The sequence below is a fragment of the Cyprinodon variegatus genome, unplaced genomic scaffold (assembly GCF_000732505.1).
Source record: "Cyprinodon variegatus isolate N-32 unplaced genomic scaffold, C_variegatus-1.0 Scaffold403, whole genome shotgun sequence".
Classification (NCBI taxonomy): domain Eukaryota; kingdom Metazoa; phylum Chordata; class Actinopteri; order Cyprinodontiformes; family Cyprinodontidae; genus Cyprinodon; species Cyprinodon variegatus.
Window position 1 is genome coordinate 683,543 of NW_015150856.1, and position 15,574 is coordinate 699,116.

Below are 15,574 nucleotides of genomic sequence, written 5' to 3' on the forward strand. Positions count from 1 at the left end.
AGTATGTTTTATATTTTACTTTTGGGCAGTTAACGAAATGTTGCTTTCCCTTTTTCCATTATTATGCAGTTGGTTTTGCTTACTACGATGGGACGAATGATGATGATGGAACAACAACCTTTCAAATATCACCCACTGCACTACAGTTAAAGACAAAGGAGGGGAAAAAAACTGCTCCAAGCACTGTTTTAGAATTTTAAAGTAACTGCATTAGAAAATGACAGGCCATCTTTTTCCATAAAGATGATGTCTGCAATAAACTGTCAAACATTTATTTTATGTCTTTTTTATGAACTCTTTACACTTGTTTTGGTAAATGTGTTCTTTTTTTGTTTCATATTTTAAAAATACCAAATGCAGACATCTTTTACTTTTAATGGTTAATAAATACTGCTGAAATTAGACCAAATTACTTCTTTATCTTTCATATGTATTGGTTATAGCTGCTGCAATATTAAAATGTGCATATGTTTTACTATTGTATTTATTTAAAATTGTACCTCTTTAGTAATTGAAAACGAACTTGCTCTACTAGGCACAAATACACAATGCTCTTTATGTTTTTTTGTTTTGTTTTTTGTTAATAAAAGGAAATTGTGATTTTTTATTTCTTTGTATTTCATCGCCTCTAATAGATTTAAATACATTTTCTATGTATTTGTGATATATATTGAACATTTACAAATATATAATAAATGGAAGCTTTTTGGTGTGGATGAAAATAGTGGATAGTAAGCAAGATAAGGAGCATGCTGAGTATGTCCTGTAGAGGCGTCACGTGGTCACGTCCTCCTTCCTCCGCTTCTTCTCGACGTCAGGCTGACTTGAAGGCAACGTTATCTAAAAGGAGGATAAATAGAAGCGGGGAGTAGAAACAGCAACTACCCCATAAGCTGGTAAGAATCGAATATATAGTTTTTCTTTTTATAATCGGAGAGATTTACTAGTGTACGTCGAGGTTTCGTGTCTCGATAGTTTACAACATGCGAATGGGCGCCATGCTGTTTTCAAGGCCTGTGAAGCTGAATGCTAACGGTGTTAGCATCCGCGGCCTGTTAGCAGGCCGCGCGGGTTTTCGGTGCCGCGACGAACGAAGGCTGACAGTACGCTCTCTAAAATGGGGACGCGATGCTTTGCGTCAATGTAGCACAACCCTGCTAGACAGACCAATTTCCCCCACCTATAAGTGGTAGCTCCATACGTTACTGCAAATAAAACCATTCAGTCTATTGCTTGGAGTCAAATAGAGTTTCACTGCAAGGGTTTTATCTTTAATAGCGGGAAAGGAAGTCTGCAGCTTGCTATCATGCTATGCTATTAACTTATTGTAATGCTCCTCGGGCCGCTGCATTGTACACTATTTTTTTTAATTATAAAATGGTAAAATACAATTTTCATATATGAAAACAAAAAGCATGATACTATATTTTTCATCATTCAACTGAAGCCTTTAAGGAGCAAACAGCAGGAAAATGGATCGAGCAGACAACCAATCTTATAGGATGATGCGGTACACCATGGCAACGGCCTAGTTACTAAGACAACACATTCAGAAGTACAGCGTGAATTTGTTCTACAATAATATACTTTTGACATGTGCACAGTAATTATTGGTAAAGTTCGGCTCTCTTTTAAATCTGAGTTTTTGTTCTCCAATGTTTCTTTTTATTTTTCATCTTCGAGATTAAATACGAATACTAGTACATTTTGTTTATAAAAAAAAAAACTAATGTCAGTAACATGGGGTTTAAATTTTATTATTGTCATGGTAGTTGAGATGATTGTTAGTTTATTGTTTTATAATCAACTTACATTTAAAAAAGTGAGAAGCTGAGACAAAATCCCATTGGATTTTATTTTATTTTTAGATATTCCACTGTGCAAACTACATTTGGAAATTGAGAAAACTATTTTCAAGTTGAGATGTTTTCTGGAATATGTACTGCTTAATTAAATATGTGCTTATATACTGAAATATAGCTTTGTCAAAAGTCCCAATAATAAGCAGTCTCTGAACAGAACTAATGGAAAGAGAAAGTAAATGAAAGTTTTTGGTGTATTTACAATGTCAGCCTATATTCTTAATACTCTATATGTACAGTATTATATGATCTAAAGAAATAGCTGATACTGAGGGATGACACAAGTGACTTGTGCACAAATAGCAGATGCAGAATGATGCGACAGTAGCACATGTACCTTATAAATGTCTCTTCAATTGTGTTTTAAAATTTCTTGCATGTTATAGAGACATTAAACCGCACTCTAACACTCATTAATTAACCTTACTATTCCATTATGTTGTAAAATACCTGCCAGTAATAAAGAGGCCCTAATCATTCTGTGTGGGGCGGAACAATGCAGTTTTTCTTTGAGTCTATACTAGTTTTTCCTTTCCCATTTATATGATTAAAAGAAAAGACACAATGATAACAAATGTTACTTGAGTAAAAATATATAAAAAAAAAAAAAAACAAATGGAAGGAATGGCAATGCATGCATTTTACATGATCTCAAAACATAGCTGCTGAATTCACTAATGCACTGGAAAATGCATGCATTGGCTGATTTAAAAAAAAAAAAGAAAAATGCATAATATATTGGTCTATTTCTACTGTTTGATGGCCGATCCCGGTGGTAGGTGATTGATAACCACACTTGCTTATGTCCAGCGCTTAACTCCTCTGTTTTCGGTCCATCCTATATGTGATCTTTTTCAGGAAATAATGAAAAGCTACCCTTTCTTGAGATGTCTGCATGGTTGGAACATCCTTTCACCTAACATTCTTTCATCTGCAAATTTTGTGGGGGAAAAATGTAAAATAAATACTTTATAGTTAAACTTCCTTAGCTGTTTCTGAAGTGATTCTGCCTACCAACGTGGAGGTTGGCGACAGAGTGAATTCGGATATGTGACATCACATGGGAACTACAGAATTCCTGCAACATGGAATTGATCTTGGTTCACTACCACAGCAAAATAAAAGCTGCCATATTTTCAGAATGAATAAAAAACTATTTAAAAGATGTAAATCATATGATATAGCAAGGTGCATCTTTGCACACCTACTTTACTAACAATAAGAGTTTATATTAATTTAAACATCATGAAATATGTTATTTAGAGAAAAAAAAACAACCTGCAGCTCTTGTCAGTCTTGCTGCAAAGGTGTCTAGCTTATGGAGCTTGCTGTGTGCTGCACCAATCTCTATATTGAAGAAAAACTAGTCAACAGCCCAGTGTTTCTAACTTTGTATATTTGGGGACATTTCTAGCTACATATTTCCCCTTTTAAAGGCAACTAGAGAAAAATCTTGTCACTTTTTCTCAGTGAGTTTAGCAGCCTTCATATGAAACCTTCCATTACTCTATGGTTACTCTGACAACAGAAAGCAGAGCTGTGGTGAGTCTCTCCCTGCTTCCCTGAGCACTGTCTCACAGGCAGCTGTCTCATCCTTAAATCCATAGTCGGAGCAAAAAGGAGACGTGCCATTTTCCCACAGCTAATGATGCTTTGGATTCTGCCAGGGTTTACCAAGTGGGATATAAATAAAATTATTATATTTCTTAATTTCCGTATTAAAGGTGCAGTAAGAGATCTTGGAAAAACGGTTCTAGCCAGCTATATTTTTGAACATACACAACCATGCCTCTCCCTTCAGACCACCCAATGAAACCAAGCCTTCAAAACACATGAACCTGCATGCTGTTTGCAGCGCGTCTAGAGCAGCGGGAACATTGTGTCTAAGCAGTGAAGATGCAGAGCGCTATGATCATTCCCCTGAAACAGTTTATTAACGCCTAAATTAAAATGCCTAAATCTGCCGGAAAAACATGTTCACTTTTATTATCACAGAGTCTGCAGTTTGGATTACATACATGAAAAAGACCTTTCAGCTGCAGCAGCAAACTGTGAGGAGGCGACTGGCCCAGAGGCTGCTGTTGAATGGGATTCCTAGTGACAGTGCACCGTCGGTGTACGGGGGTTCTGAGCGGTTCCGACGGAAATTATATTTGAAGTCAGGATGATAATCTGGATGATCTGAGAGCACTGAAGATGGTTTCAGGTGGACTTTCTCACTTTAAAATAGATTCAAACTACTTTTTACCCACTGATTACAGCATATATAGCTGCCATTGTTACAGGCAAAGAAAGGATAGGGTAGCTTCTCCCAACTTGCATCAGACCCACTTTTTCCACTGCACAGCCAGAGCAGCAAAGAAGCTTCAGCTGTGCATCAGAGCTAAACTTCAAGTATAAACAATCAAACAGCACAGGCGTTTTTGCTTCTCTTGCTGCTTTAGGTGTGAATAGGTTGACCAGAAGTCCTCTTTTTTTTCCCCCAAACATGTCCTACTTTTCAGACCTAAAAATTCTAGGGGTAATTTCAAAATTGTCTGGGATTTTGGTAGACTTCAGTGCAGCACATAGTCAAAACAGGGAGCCAGCGGGGGACTGAGTGAACGAACCTGACCTGGTAACGGCAGCCTCGAAACACACGTCCCCGTGCTTCCCCCTGCCTACCTTACTGGTCCCCAGCCCCCCTCCTCAGGTCCAGTCAGCGGCTCAGCAGTCGAACCGAACCCCCTGCTTTATTTGTGAACGTAGCATAACAGTGGCTAGCTTCCAGCCATGGCGTCCTGCATGCTTTCATGTGTCAGGGTACGCGCACAGGAGCAGATGACCCTGATTGACGTGTCAGGAACCAATCGTGCACAACGGGCCGTTTTTTTGTGATTGGTTGGGGTTATTCATGGATTTCTCGCTGTAGTGGGGACCATTTATTTTAGTTTCATTTCCTGACCTTCTATTTCACTGCTTGCTAAGCAGCTGATCTTTAAGCCACATGGTAAAAAAAATGCGTAAGAAAAAATCTTCTACTGCTCCTTAAGGCGAGGTATGAATGCCAAATCCCAATATGGAGAAAAAACACAAAGACACAATCAGCAAGCAGGCAAAAAAGTTTATTGAATTCAGCAGAGAAGATAAAAAAAAAGAAAATAAATAGGCTCAAAAAAGACATTAGTAAGAAACCCTGGTTCAGAGTAGCTCTAGAAGAGAGTCTAGGTTGTACCTTTGGTTTAGTTGGACGCCCTTTAAGGCCCAGCATGAAAGGGTTGTGTTAAAAGGATTATTTCCCTTCTGCAGTCATTGTGTCATCTAACGGTGAAGTGTGGATTATTTCCCTTCTGGTTTCAGACTGTTGTTTAGTTGTTTTTTTTTTTTGTTTTGTTTCCATTTCTCATCCCCCTTGTTGCCATCATTTTGCCAAACAAGTTGCATTTCCAGGCTCCATAGCATCCCCATATACCATGATGGTAGTCACTCCAAACCCAGTGAAGTTCTGTCATTTCCAGTTTAAGTTGATTTTTTAACAAACATTACATTTTCTATACTTGAACTCCCCTAAATATTAATCAGGCCAAATTAATTCAAACAGACTTTTATTCAGCATCATAGTTATTTCCCCGGTTGTGTGTCCTTTGTAGTGTAGCGCATGTTTCGTGGCAGTCATGCTGTCTGCTTTTTGTCTCATTTTCGCTCAGCCTCAGGAGCAGTGAAGTGTCTTCATGGCAGTTCGTCGAGGACACAATAAGTACTTTAAAGTGAGTATTAATAAATCCCTGCTCCCAATGCAAGCAGTGTAGTAGTGTGTCACCTGTTTGCAGGAAAACAAAGTGCAGGCTTTGTTATTCACCAGAGATTAGATAGCGTAACTGGCAGATATTTTTTGCGGTTTGCTGGATAAAAGTAATGATAAATGTCCAACACACAGCTGCTCTTTGCCCCCACCAAGCTGACTGGTGTAATAACAGGGCTCTCTTTCATCCTGATGGACAGTGTTTCCCACTCAAAGGACTGCATAATCAGAGTCCCTCGCTGATCTGAATGCTCCTCATTTAGGTTGATTTAATGGTTAGTTTTACCTTTAAGTCATGCTGCGGGAACTTAACAGATGGAGAGACAGACTCCAGAGATCTTTACACACTAGATTTGACCCATCTAGCCAAAGAAAATAACTGAAAATGGAGATTAGCTGTGTGCTGGTTATGGTGATGGAGCTTTTTAATCTTAGAATGAATACAATAATGCCACACAAGCTACTCAGCTACTTTTTTATATTCAAATGTTTGGCCTGTGACTACAAAAAAAGAAAAATGAAGATAAGGCTGAACTTTTTCCTCAGTCTTTAATAGCTGTTTTATCTTTCTTCTATAACTGTCTGTAGAAAAATGAACTTGGCGTAAGATTTAGTTACGTTTATGAGTAACATAACTAGGGCTGCAACTAACGATTATTTTAAAAATCGATGAATCGGACAATTATTTTTTCGATTAATCGAGGAATCGGACAAAAAATATTTTTTATATTAACCTCTTTATTCCAAAATAAACATTTTAGACAGAACAAACAAGCACACAAGTACAGGTTGCTCATTAACTGTACTGGTGCAATATGAAAAATAAATGTTTGTGTTAAAACTACGCAAACTTACATGAGAAATGTAGCTGTACATCCACAAAATATAGGCTACTTTGTTTCATAAAGCGCAAAAAAAGACATTTTTGTTTTTAAAAGCCCCTAAGGGGTTCAAACAATAGGCCCCCCCATTTCAACAAATTCGTTTTTTTAGACTAGAAGAGTTCTGCCTTTTAAGACAGGAAAGTATAGCAGTTAAAGTTGCTACTTGAGAAAATACTGAACCATAGAGATAAAAATAGCCCTGTGATTCAAATTATAAATTGTATTTGGAATAAAAATGAGAGAACTAGGGGTGCAAAAAAACACATCCTCCAAAGACTCCAATTTACATGGGAATGTGGCATATAATTAATTGACATATTACTGATCTTGCTGGATTTTATTCTGCTTTACTTCCATAAATTGCAGGATCTTCTTTACTTTATCTTCGCCAGAAGATTTAAACTTTAAAAGCCTTGCCCTCATAATTTGCAAGTTAATTTATTTATAAAGTAAATATAAACGCTGCTTAAGCGAATTCAAATGAAATTAAAAGTAAAATAAGTAGCCAACCTTATCACTGTCTGTAACCTACTAACACGGTAAGGAAAGCATCAGATGAGCTACCTGAGAAACTAACGTAACGTTTCCCCACTTTAAAACCAAACAAACATGGTGGTTCCGTGCCATGTTAATTTCTTTTGAAAAAAGTTGCATGTTATCACTTTTTTCGCTTTACAAAGCGCAGGCTATTTTAATTATTGTGATCAATTTGCGCCGTCAATCCCGGTGCATGCGCGCTTCATTTGCAGTCTGGACGCTGAGGCTCTGACTGCAGCGCTGAGAGGGACTTCTGCGGGAAAACACGGTTGGGGTGGGGGAGGCGCCCCACGGCAGAGTAGGAACGATACATGCTTTCACGTAAGAGTCTCCAAAAGCCGCCAGTGACACCGAAAAAAGTCGCCAGATTTGTCGCTAGTCGCTTTTTGAAAAATAGTCGCTGGAGGGGTCTGAAAAGTCGCTGAGTTGGCAACACTGCACCTGCGGCGCTGACTCGCTCTGCCATATTTTTTTTTCTTCCCCCTTTAGTCAAGAGGCAGTGATGACGGCGCGGCGGATGACGCAATAATCGCGCGACACAACTAATCGATGATGAAATTCGTTGCCAACGCTTTTAAAAGTCGATTTTTATCGCTTTTATCGATTCGTTGTTGCAGCCCTAAACATAACCACTTTGCCATTGCAAAATGAGTCATAAAGTTGACAAAAAATTCCTCATCACCTTTTTTACTCTGTCATCTGTAATCTATTTGTTACATATTAAAGACTAGGCAAAAAATACACGAGAAGTCCTTTACTTAGTTTTTAATTTTTTGTTGAAATTGGATTGGTTAAAATAAAGTCCGGTGATCTTCTAGAGCCATTTATTTAGTTTGATGTAAACAGTAGCCTATCTGGCAATGCATGCAAGCAGTCCTTGTGATTCTTTCAAATTTTGGACACTATCTGGGTAGACAATTGCAATTTAACTATGAACTATGCTATTAACATGTCAAAAATGAAAATGGGGACTAACAGTCGGTTGAAAATTATTTGTTACATAAATCTATCTCTATGGAACATTTTAGAAGGAAAAAGGGATGGTTTTCCTGAAAGTTAGAGAGGCATACAATAATACAAGTGATGCTTCGATGACAAACTAATCCTCAACTCACATGAACTTGCCTGTTTCAGGCAAGATCAGAGTGAAGGAACCTTTTTGTTGTTGAGGAGAATGATCATAAAGATGTAGGACAAGCTGTGATTTCCCCAATTTCAGGTTCTTCTCCACCTCCTATATTAAACTTATTCCACTTGTCACATTGAAAATAAACCTGAATCACTCGTCATCTCTACAGAAATATAACTGATCCAAAGCGTCAGGATGTACTCTACCCCAGACCATGGACACCAATATAATTTGCTTTTAACATTAGATGCTATTTGTCTGTTTCACTTTTATTGTGTAATTTTCTTTATTCTTTTCTGGGAGGCAAACATTTCTAAGTTGGTAGAATAAAAACTGATTTCCTGGGTAAACTGTGGTGAAATCAATCTGCTCTTTTCCTATTCATTCTGCCTATTTGGCTTCATTTTAGTATCATTTTAACAATTGCAATTTGTCAGAAAAAAAAAAAAAAACTACAGAAAAATGTGTGTACTTTTATCTGTAGTTAGTTTACCAAGTCTCTTTTCTGTTTATTCAGTGTGCTTATTATGTTTTTTTTTTTCTTTACAACTGGCTGACTTGCAGGACGTGTATGAGATGTCTAACGGGTATGAAGACCACATGGGAGGGGATGAGGCGAAGGATGCAAAAACTAACCTGATAGTGAACTACCTGCCTCAGAGCATGACTCAAGACGAGCTGCGAAGCCTCTTCAACAGCATTGGAGAGGTGGAGTCCGCCAAGCTGGTGCGAGATAAAATGGCAGGTAAGCAAAACTGTGGAGAATAAAAACGTGTAAAAAAAAAAAAAAGTTAATAAATAAACCATAACATAAAAAACTCAAACAATTCAGCTGACAAGGGAAACAAATGAAAGACATCATGCGACTACCAAAGGCAGGGTGGCAAAGGTCTAATATAGCCTCCAACCATTGAGTTATGTTACATAGGCTATGTTCACTATTTTTGCACCACCAGTGACTTCAACACAAATGAAACCTAAAGCGCAACTTAAAATTTTTTTTTTAATAATACTTCATTTTTTTTTATTTTGGGTTTTAGAAATAGTTTAGCCTTTATTATGTATATATGCTTTAAGATGACCTTAACTTTGTGAGGTTGATAGATTATGGTCTCGTTTCTGGGTTCTGTTCTTTCCTATTCTGTTTTTTTTTTTTTTATTAACTGTTCCAGATTTATTCCCATTTAATCACAGTTTTTGACCCACTTTTGAATTTGTTATTGGAACTTTTGATGGTCTGTTTACTTTGCACACCATGCAATATTAAGATTTGTTTTGTTTTTTAATATTTGTTTGCAGATTATTTTGAACTATACAACGTTTTTTTGTTTTATTTTATTGTTTTCCTTTTTTTTTCTCTAGGCCACAGTTTAGGGTACGGATTTGTTAACTATCTTAACCCTAGTGATGCAGAAAGAGCTATCAGTACTCTGAATGGACTAAGGCTACAGTCCAAAACTATCAAGGTAACGTCCACTAAGGTGTTCTATAATTCTCCAAGCAAGGTTTTTATTTTCTTTTTACTCTCCTGTGGTTCCTGTGCTGTCTGCTAACTAGCTAATAACATGTCAGCCTGATGAAGGGATTGAGAAGTCGAATGACTTGCTTCCCTTTCTGACATGTCTTACTTTGACAGGCCGTTTATATATTTATACATACATATTTTTAGGTTTTATTTATTTTTTGTAACTCTAAAAGTTTGACATTGATTTTAGGTGCTGTAGTTTTTGGTCTGAGATGAGAAGTAGAAGGAAACAATTTGATTTTTGTTTAAGCTTTTTTTTTTTTTCTTTTTTATATTGGTTGTTTAAAAAAAATCTCAAGTAAAGTTAATATTTAAAAAGCGCAAATGAATTGTCAAAGTACTTCTGGTAAAATTTTTATTCACATTCACAACAATTTATTATTTTTTTTGTATTTTTAATGAAGTTTTCATTCCCTCTGCCAGGTTTCATACGCACGGCCCAGCTCTGAAACAATAAAGGATGCAAACTTGTATATCAGCGGTCTGCCCAGGTCCATGACACAGAAGGATGTGGAGGAAATGTTTTCTCGCTTCGGGCATATCATAAATTCCAGAGTACTTGTTGATCAGTCTTCAGGTACGACAGGTGAATGACTTCCTTGCTTTTTAAAAATAATTCTAGCTATTGAATATAAGAATGAGCCACCATTCTTAGGTGTGCTTCCAATACCGTTGATTGAAAATGTAGTCACAGTTTGTTCTGTGGTTTCCAGGCGTCTCTCGTGGGGTGGCTTTTATCCGGTTTGATAAACGAGCCGAGGCTGAGGAAGCTGTCAAGAGCCTGAATGGTCAAAAGCCGCCTGGAGCCTCAGAGCCGATCACAGTGAAATTTGCCGCCAACCCAAACCAGGTGAAGAATACGCAGGTCATCTCGCAGCTCTACCACAACCAGTCCCGGCGCTTCGGCGGGCCTTTGCACCACCAGGCACAACGGTTTAGGTGAGTAGCATACATTTAAACACAACTACTAATACTCTTACTTTTATTTGCTTTATTTATTTATTTATTTTTTTTTGTCGTTGCACTAATAAACTACAGCTTCAATAATGCTGTGACTTTTTAATACTCTTAACAATTCCACATATTATTACTGTGTACCTTAAAACTTCAGTGAATTTTATTGATATGTGATCGGATAGATTAACATTTTACCCATCATTAAGCATCTGAAAACTCAAGAATCTTTAATCAGCCTTCCTGTGTTACTTGTTTTCCCAGCACCCTGTTTTGTTTTTTGTTGGATAACCTGTTTTAGAAGTTATGCAGTGTTAGTTTTGTTTTTTGAGTTGACATTTTTCTAGCTTTTAAAAAAATATCAAGAGTTTTGGTGTCGTCTTCGCTGCACAACTTCTCTCACAGTACAGCTTTTTTTCCTTCATGGTTTGGGAAAAACTACTAATTTCCTTTACCTTTGTATTCTTGTTATTTTAAAAATGACAAATTTTTAGAGCATAACTAATACTTTACAACAGCCTTTAAAGTTTCTTCCACCTAATGGATCGCTGCAGCTCCTCCAGAGTTACCATGAGCTGTTTGGTTGTTTTTTTATTGTTGATGCTTATATTGCCTGGATGTCAGTTTAAGTGGGTTTTCATGTCATTGGTAGATTTGCACTGCAGCGGCCTTCTAGCCTTTTTCTCTTCAGGTTATAGATTGAACTGTAAGATGGTTAAAGCGTTTAGTGTTTTAGAAGCTAACTCTGCTTTAAATGTCTCGAATAAATATTCATTCATTCAGTTCTATTAAAAAATTTTATGGATTTTGTCCGTCTTGCGAACCTTCTAGGAAAATCTAAAAACTGATTTTTTTTTTTTTTTATAATTAAAAATATCTTTGGAAGTATTATCTATCTTCCACTCCAGTTATGTGTTGCTTTGCTTTAGGCCAATTATTAATATCTAATTGAAATACATTGTGCATTTTATGATAGTAATTTTACTAATCATAAATCATTAAAGGGGAAAACGTTAAATGGTTTGGTTGCTTTCAAAGACACCATCAATAGTTAAATAGTTAAAACTTTAGGGGAATGGCATAACATATTTTACTAGAGCAACATTTTGTTTTAATGAAATCTGTCGCAATTTGCTCTAAGAATATGGTGATGCTTTGTGTTGACAGGTTTTCTCCAATGGGTGTTGATCACATGGGCGGCATGGGAGGCGTGAATGTTCCCGGTAGCTCCTCGTCTGGCTGGTGCATCTTCATCTACAATCTGGGTCAGGATGCTGATGAGAGCATCCTGTGGCAGATGTTCGGCCCTTTCGGCGCAGTCACAAATGTTAAGGTGATCCGCGACTTCAACACCAACAAGTGCAAGGGATTCGGTTTTGTAACCATGACAAACTACGAGGAGGCGGCGATGGCCATCACCAGTCTGAACGGGTACCGGCTCGGAGATAAGATATTGCAAGTGTCCTTTAAGACAAGCAAGGGCCACAAGTAGATTGATATGGACAGTTTGTGTAGAAGGGTGCAGTTAACAGGCTGTGTCAGGCTTTTTAGTAGAAAAGTGAATTTTAATGCCAAAGTCTGGCACATTTTCGGTTTATTCGTATTTTGAGTAAACTGAGAATTTCATTCTTCTGCACCTTTGTACTTGTCTAAAGAAGTGTCTTTTCATGTCTTTTTTTTTCCGTATTGATATACTAATTTTTCTTTTTTTTTTTTGGGACTTGATGTCACTCAATTTAAATTTGTTTTTGTATTCATAATAATTCCTCAAATTGATTGAAATTGTCAAAATCTAAAATACTGTTTTATATGTTGCATGATTCATAGCATGAGGACAGTGGAGGGCTCCCAATAAAAAGAATTGAATAATAAAAAAACAGCTTATTCAAAAATGGACAATTCAATGGTTAACATGGAGCAAAAATAACTAAAAACTACACATGCCAACACACCAAATTTTTAAATAGGGGGCATTGTTTTGAACATGTTTGATAAAAGCAAAGCACTTTTAAAATGTTATGTTTGCAAATTATCTGGATATCAATCTTCTGATGCTGACAAACATCAGCTCATCCTCTGACCAACATTTCGACTGTGCAGAAAAATCTATTTGTTTTGGTACCCCTAAGGGTTTGTCTCTGTTTTTACATAACTCGTATTCAAGAAAAGATTAAGACAATATATAAGACTTAAAAAGGACCAAAGCCAGAGATCCCAAACATCAAACATTTTTTAGGGGATTTAGTAAGAAAACTCGCAATGTTTCTGGATTTTTTTTTTTATAAATCGGTACTGAATTATGTGAAGCTTTCTGACATCAACCCCTATTAGTATATATATTTTTTTCTTTTGTTTTAATTATATTTCTTTGTAGGGAGCCACATTTCTGTTTCAATTTAAGTTGCAAGCTTGTGCAAAGAAGAGCTAAGTTTGGAGATAAATGAATAGCCTTTGTTAACAATTAAAGTTAAGGTTTGCTTTTGTTTCTTTCTTTTTCTTTTTTTTTTTTTTTGATTTGGTTGTTCCATTATAAATATTAAACCATTAAATTTTATTTCATTTTGAACGTTTTGTTTCGTTTGTTTCTTTCATTTATTTGCAATTTTTATTTGAGTTTTGTTATTTTATTTTTTCGAAGCAGAAATTCTCCAGCCTCCCAAAAGTTCGTGATGATTCTAATCTATTCTCCATTTAATAGCAAGACAGAATTCATATATTAAACATCAAGTGGACCAAAACAAATTTAGACGACTGAGGGAGGGTTACATTGTGTTGATGCCGCGTTTTAAGAGAAAACATCCTTAAAGAAAATATAAAAGATTTAAAAAATAAATAAAAACAAAAAATTAGAACAGAAAGGATTAGTAAATAGAATTTATGTTAGGATTGGCTGTTCTTGCATAAATAGCCCCCCATGAATCTGGTTGCTCTTTCAGAATGTGTATTGGATATTTTCTAGATTTACATTTTAAGAAAAGTCTTTGGTATTTAAATATTTTAATGTCAACTTAAAGTGATTAAAAAAAACTAATATTAGCAGATATAGCTTTTTTTTCTGGTAAGATCTGAATGTTTTCATATGTCAAGCTCAGCATACAGCAGTTCATCTTCCTTTCATTGATTTTGTGGAAAGGTGGTAAGAATGATTTTATGTCCTTTTATCCAAACTCAGCAGACACTGACCCAGGGAACATTTGGTATGTATTTAAACCCATGAAAATAGGACTAAAACCAAGTCAAAAAAGAAAATCCAACCTTCAGGATATCCATATGTTTGAGTCCTTTGTGCAATATTTTAAAACTTGCTGAGAGCAGGTGATAGTCCTGGACTTTTTATACACTTTGTTTTATACTGACATGTTACTGCTTTTGTTCTTTTCCATGTGCAGTCTTGTTTGAAATGTGTGAAATGTTAAAAGTTGTTTGATAGGCAGTCAGAGAATACTGCAGTCTGCCTTAATTTATATGATAAACTAGTGTAAAATAAGTTGCATTTATTTATTTGACTGTACGCTATTATACTTTATACATATTCTAGTGTTTTTAATGGAACATTGTTTTTGTCATAAACATGTTAAACATAACTTCATCTAATGTTTGCTAACATTGAGTAACTTCATTGAAATGTGGAAACATTACAGAATTACTAAAATTACATGTCCTCAGACGCCTACTGTGCATTTGTTTACTGTTCTATAAATATATAGAGAATTCTGTGCATAATACAGGTCATAGGAGTTGCAATAGTTGGAAAAAAAATGTTGCTTATGTTAATGAATACCAATATTATATATTGCACCTAATCTGGTAAATATTAGAATAAACATTTAGAAACATCCTAAATGTACAGATGCCTATAAATCTGTCAGTAAATCAAGAGCATTAAGGGATAACTACAAAGTTTAGTAATTGTGATGTTCTTTTTAAGTTATTAAACATGCATCTATAATGGGGAATATGACCACTCCTTTATTGGTTTAGTCTTGCTTTAGAAAATGTGTTGTGAATGAAAACTCTTACAAAACCTAAAGCTGAATTTTTACATTAACTTCTAAAACGATATTTACCTGGCATTTTAACATTTCTTCATTTACATTTCCATTAATGTTTTTTCAAATGCTTGCCATTCACCTTTTGGAGCGTAGTTTATGTTGGCTCATTGTAGGCCTGCAGAATGGCCCCACAGATCACTTCTAGTTTCATTCTCTGCATTTTCTCTATTGGTCAGAAACTGTTGCACTCTGTCTCTATGCTGATGCTCAAATCTCTGTCCAATAGGATCCTCTCAGGTGACATGGTGGTAAAACCTTAAGGGTTAAATTATCCTGAAAAAATCCTCTGCTTCCTATATTGATCGTTTTTCCAAGTCAGTTTGCTGGTAGCTCTGCGACCTTGGAAGACATGCATGTATGGAAACATTTTATGAGATCAGCCTCAGATATAAAGAAATAAAGTCTGTGCTTGGCTTTAGACATGCTTTTTACATAAGTGAGAGTTCTGAGCAGGATTTTGCACTTGTAAAGAACATTCTGAACAAGTGGATCTAGTTGAATTTGTTAGTGGCCAGGAGCGGTGCTCTGGTCGGAACTTTCTCTAGATAGCATAGCCCACCATTCATCCATTTTTTTTAACGCGCTTAATCCCAAGGGGGGTAACGAGGGGTGCTGGTGTCTATCTCTAGCTGTCAATGGGCGAGAGGCGGGGTACACCCTGGACAGGTCACCAGTCCATCGCAGGGCAACACAGAGACAAACAACCACAACACACACAAGGAGAATTTAGAGAAGCCAATTAATCTTACAGTCATGTTTTTTTTTTTGACTGTGGGATGAAGCCGGAGTACCCGGAGAGAACCCATGCATGCTCAGGGAGAACATGCAAACTCCCTTCAGAAAGACCCCA

The 15,574-nt window shown here is 36.4% G+C and overlaps 2 protein-coding genes and 1 pseudogene across 7 annotated transcripts in view; all 3 read left to right on the forward strand.

Annotated features, from left to right (window-relative positions):
• LOC107093010 (tetraspanin-3-like) overlaps positions 1–428 on the forward strand; it is a 10,336-nt gene extending 9,908 nt beyond the window's left edge. The window contains exon 7 of the mRNA XM_015387795.1: positions 70–428. Coding sequence (XP_015243281.1) covers positions 70–150 — 81 coding nt within the window. The 3' untranslated portion in view covers positions 151–428. The remainder of the gene's footprint in view (positions 1–69) is intronic.
• Positions 1–15,574, forward strand: part of LOC107093011 — a 67,626-nt pseudogene that overhangs the window by 28,961 nt on the left and 23,091 nt on the right.
• Positions 773–14,092, forward strand: LOC107093008 (ELAV-like protein 1). Of its 6 annotated transcripts, none has more exons than XM_015387791.1 (7): positions 775–896; positions 5,549–5,608; positions 8,758–8,938; positions 9,556–9,659; positions 10,142–10,304; positions 10,432–10,657; positions 11,840–14,092. In XM_015387791.1, exons 2-7 carry the CDS (start codon positions 5,573–5,575, stop codon positions 12,162–12,164), a joined length of 1,035 nt encoding a protein of 344 aa, XP_015243277.1. In that variant the 5' UTR covers positions 775–896; positions 5,549–5,572; the 3' UTR covers positions 12,165–14,092. The 6 variants fall into 6 exon arrangements, with proteins under 6 accessions (XP_015243279.1, XP_015243277.1, XP_015243278.1 ...); XM_015387792.1 differs by having other exon boundaries at positions 10,142–10,295; XM_015387790.1 differs by having other exon boundaries at positions 793–896; positions 8,746–8,938; positions 10,142–10,295.

What these genes read in the sequence shown, in the direction of transcription:
- LOC107093008 (XM_015387789.1), top strand. Translation starts at nt 5,573, where the DNA reads ATGGCAGTTCGTCGAGGACACAATAAGTACTTTAAA. An exon ending in GACACAATAAGTACTTTAAA is followed by an intron (nt 5,609 to 8,745) that starts GTGAGTATTAAT and finishes TCTTTACAACTG; the next exon opens with GCTGACTTGCAGGACGTGTA. An exon ending in TCAGTCTTCAGGTACGACAG is followed by an intron (nt 10,305 to 10,431) that starts GTGAATGACTTC and finishes TGTGGTTTCCAG; the next exon opens with GCGTCTCTCGTGGGGTGGCT.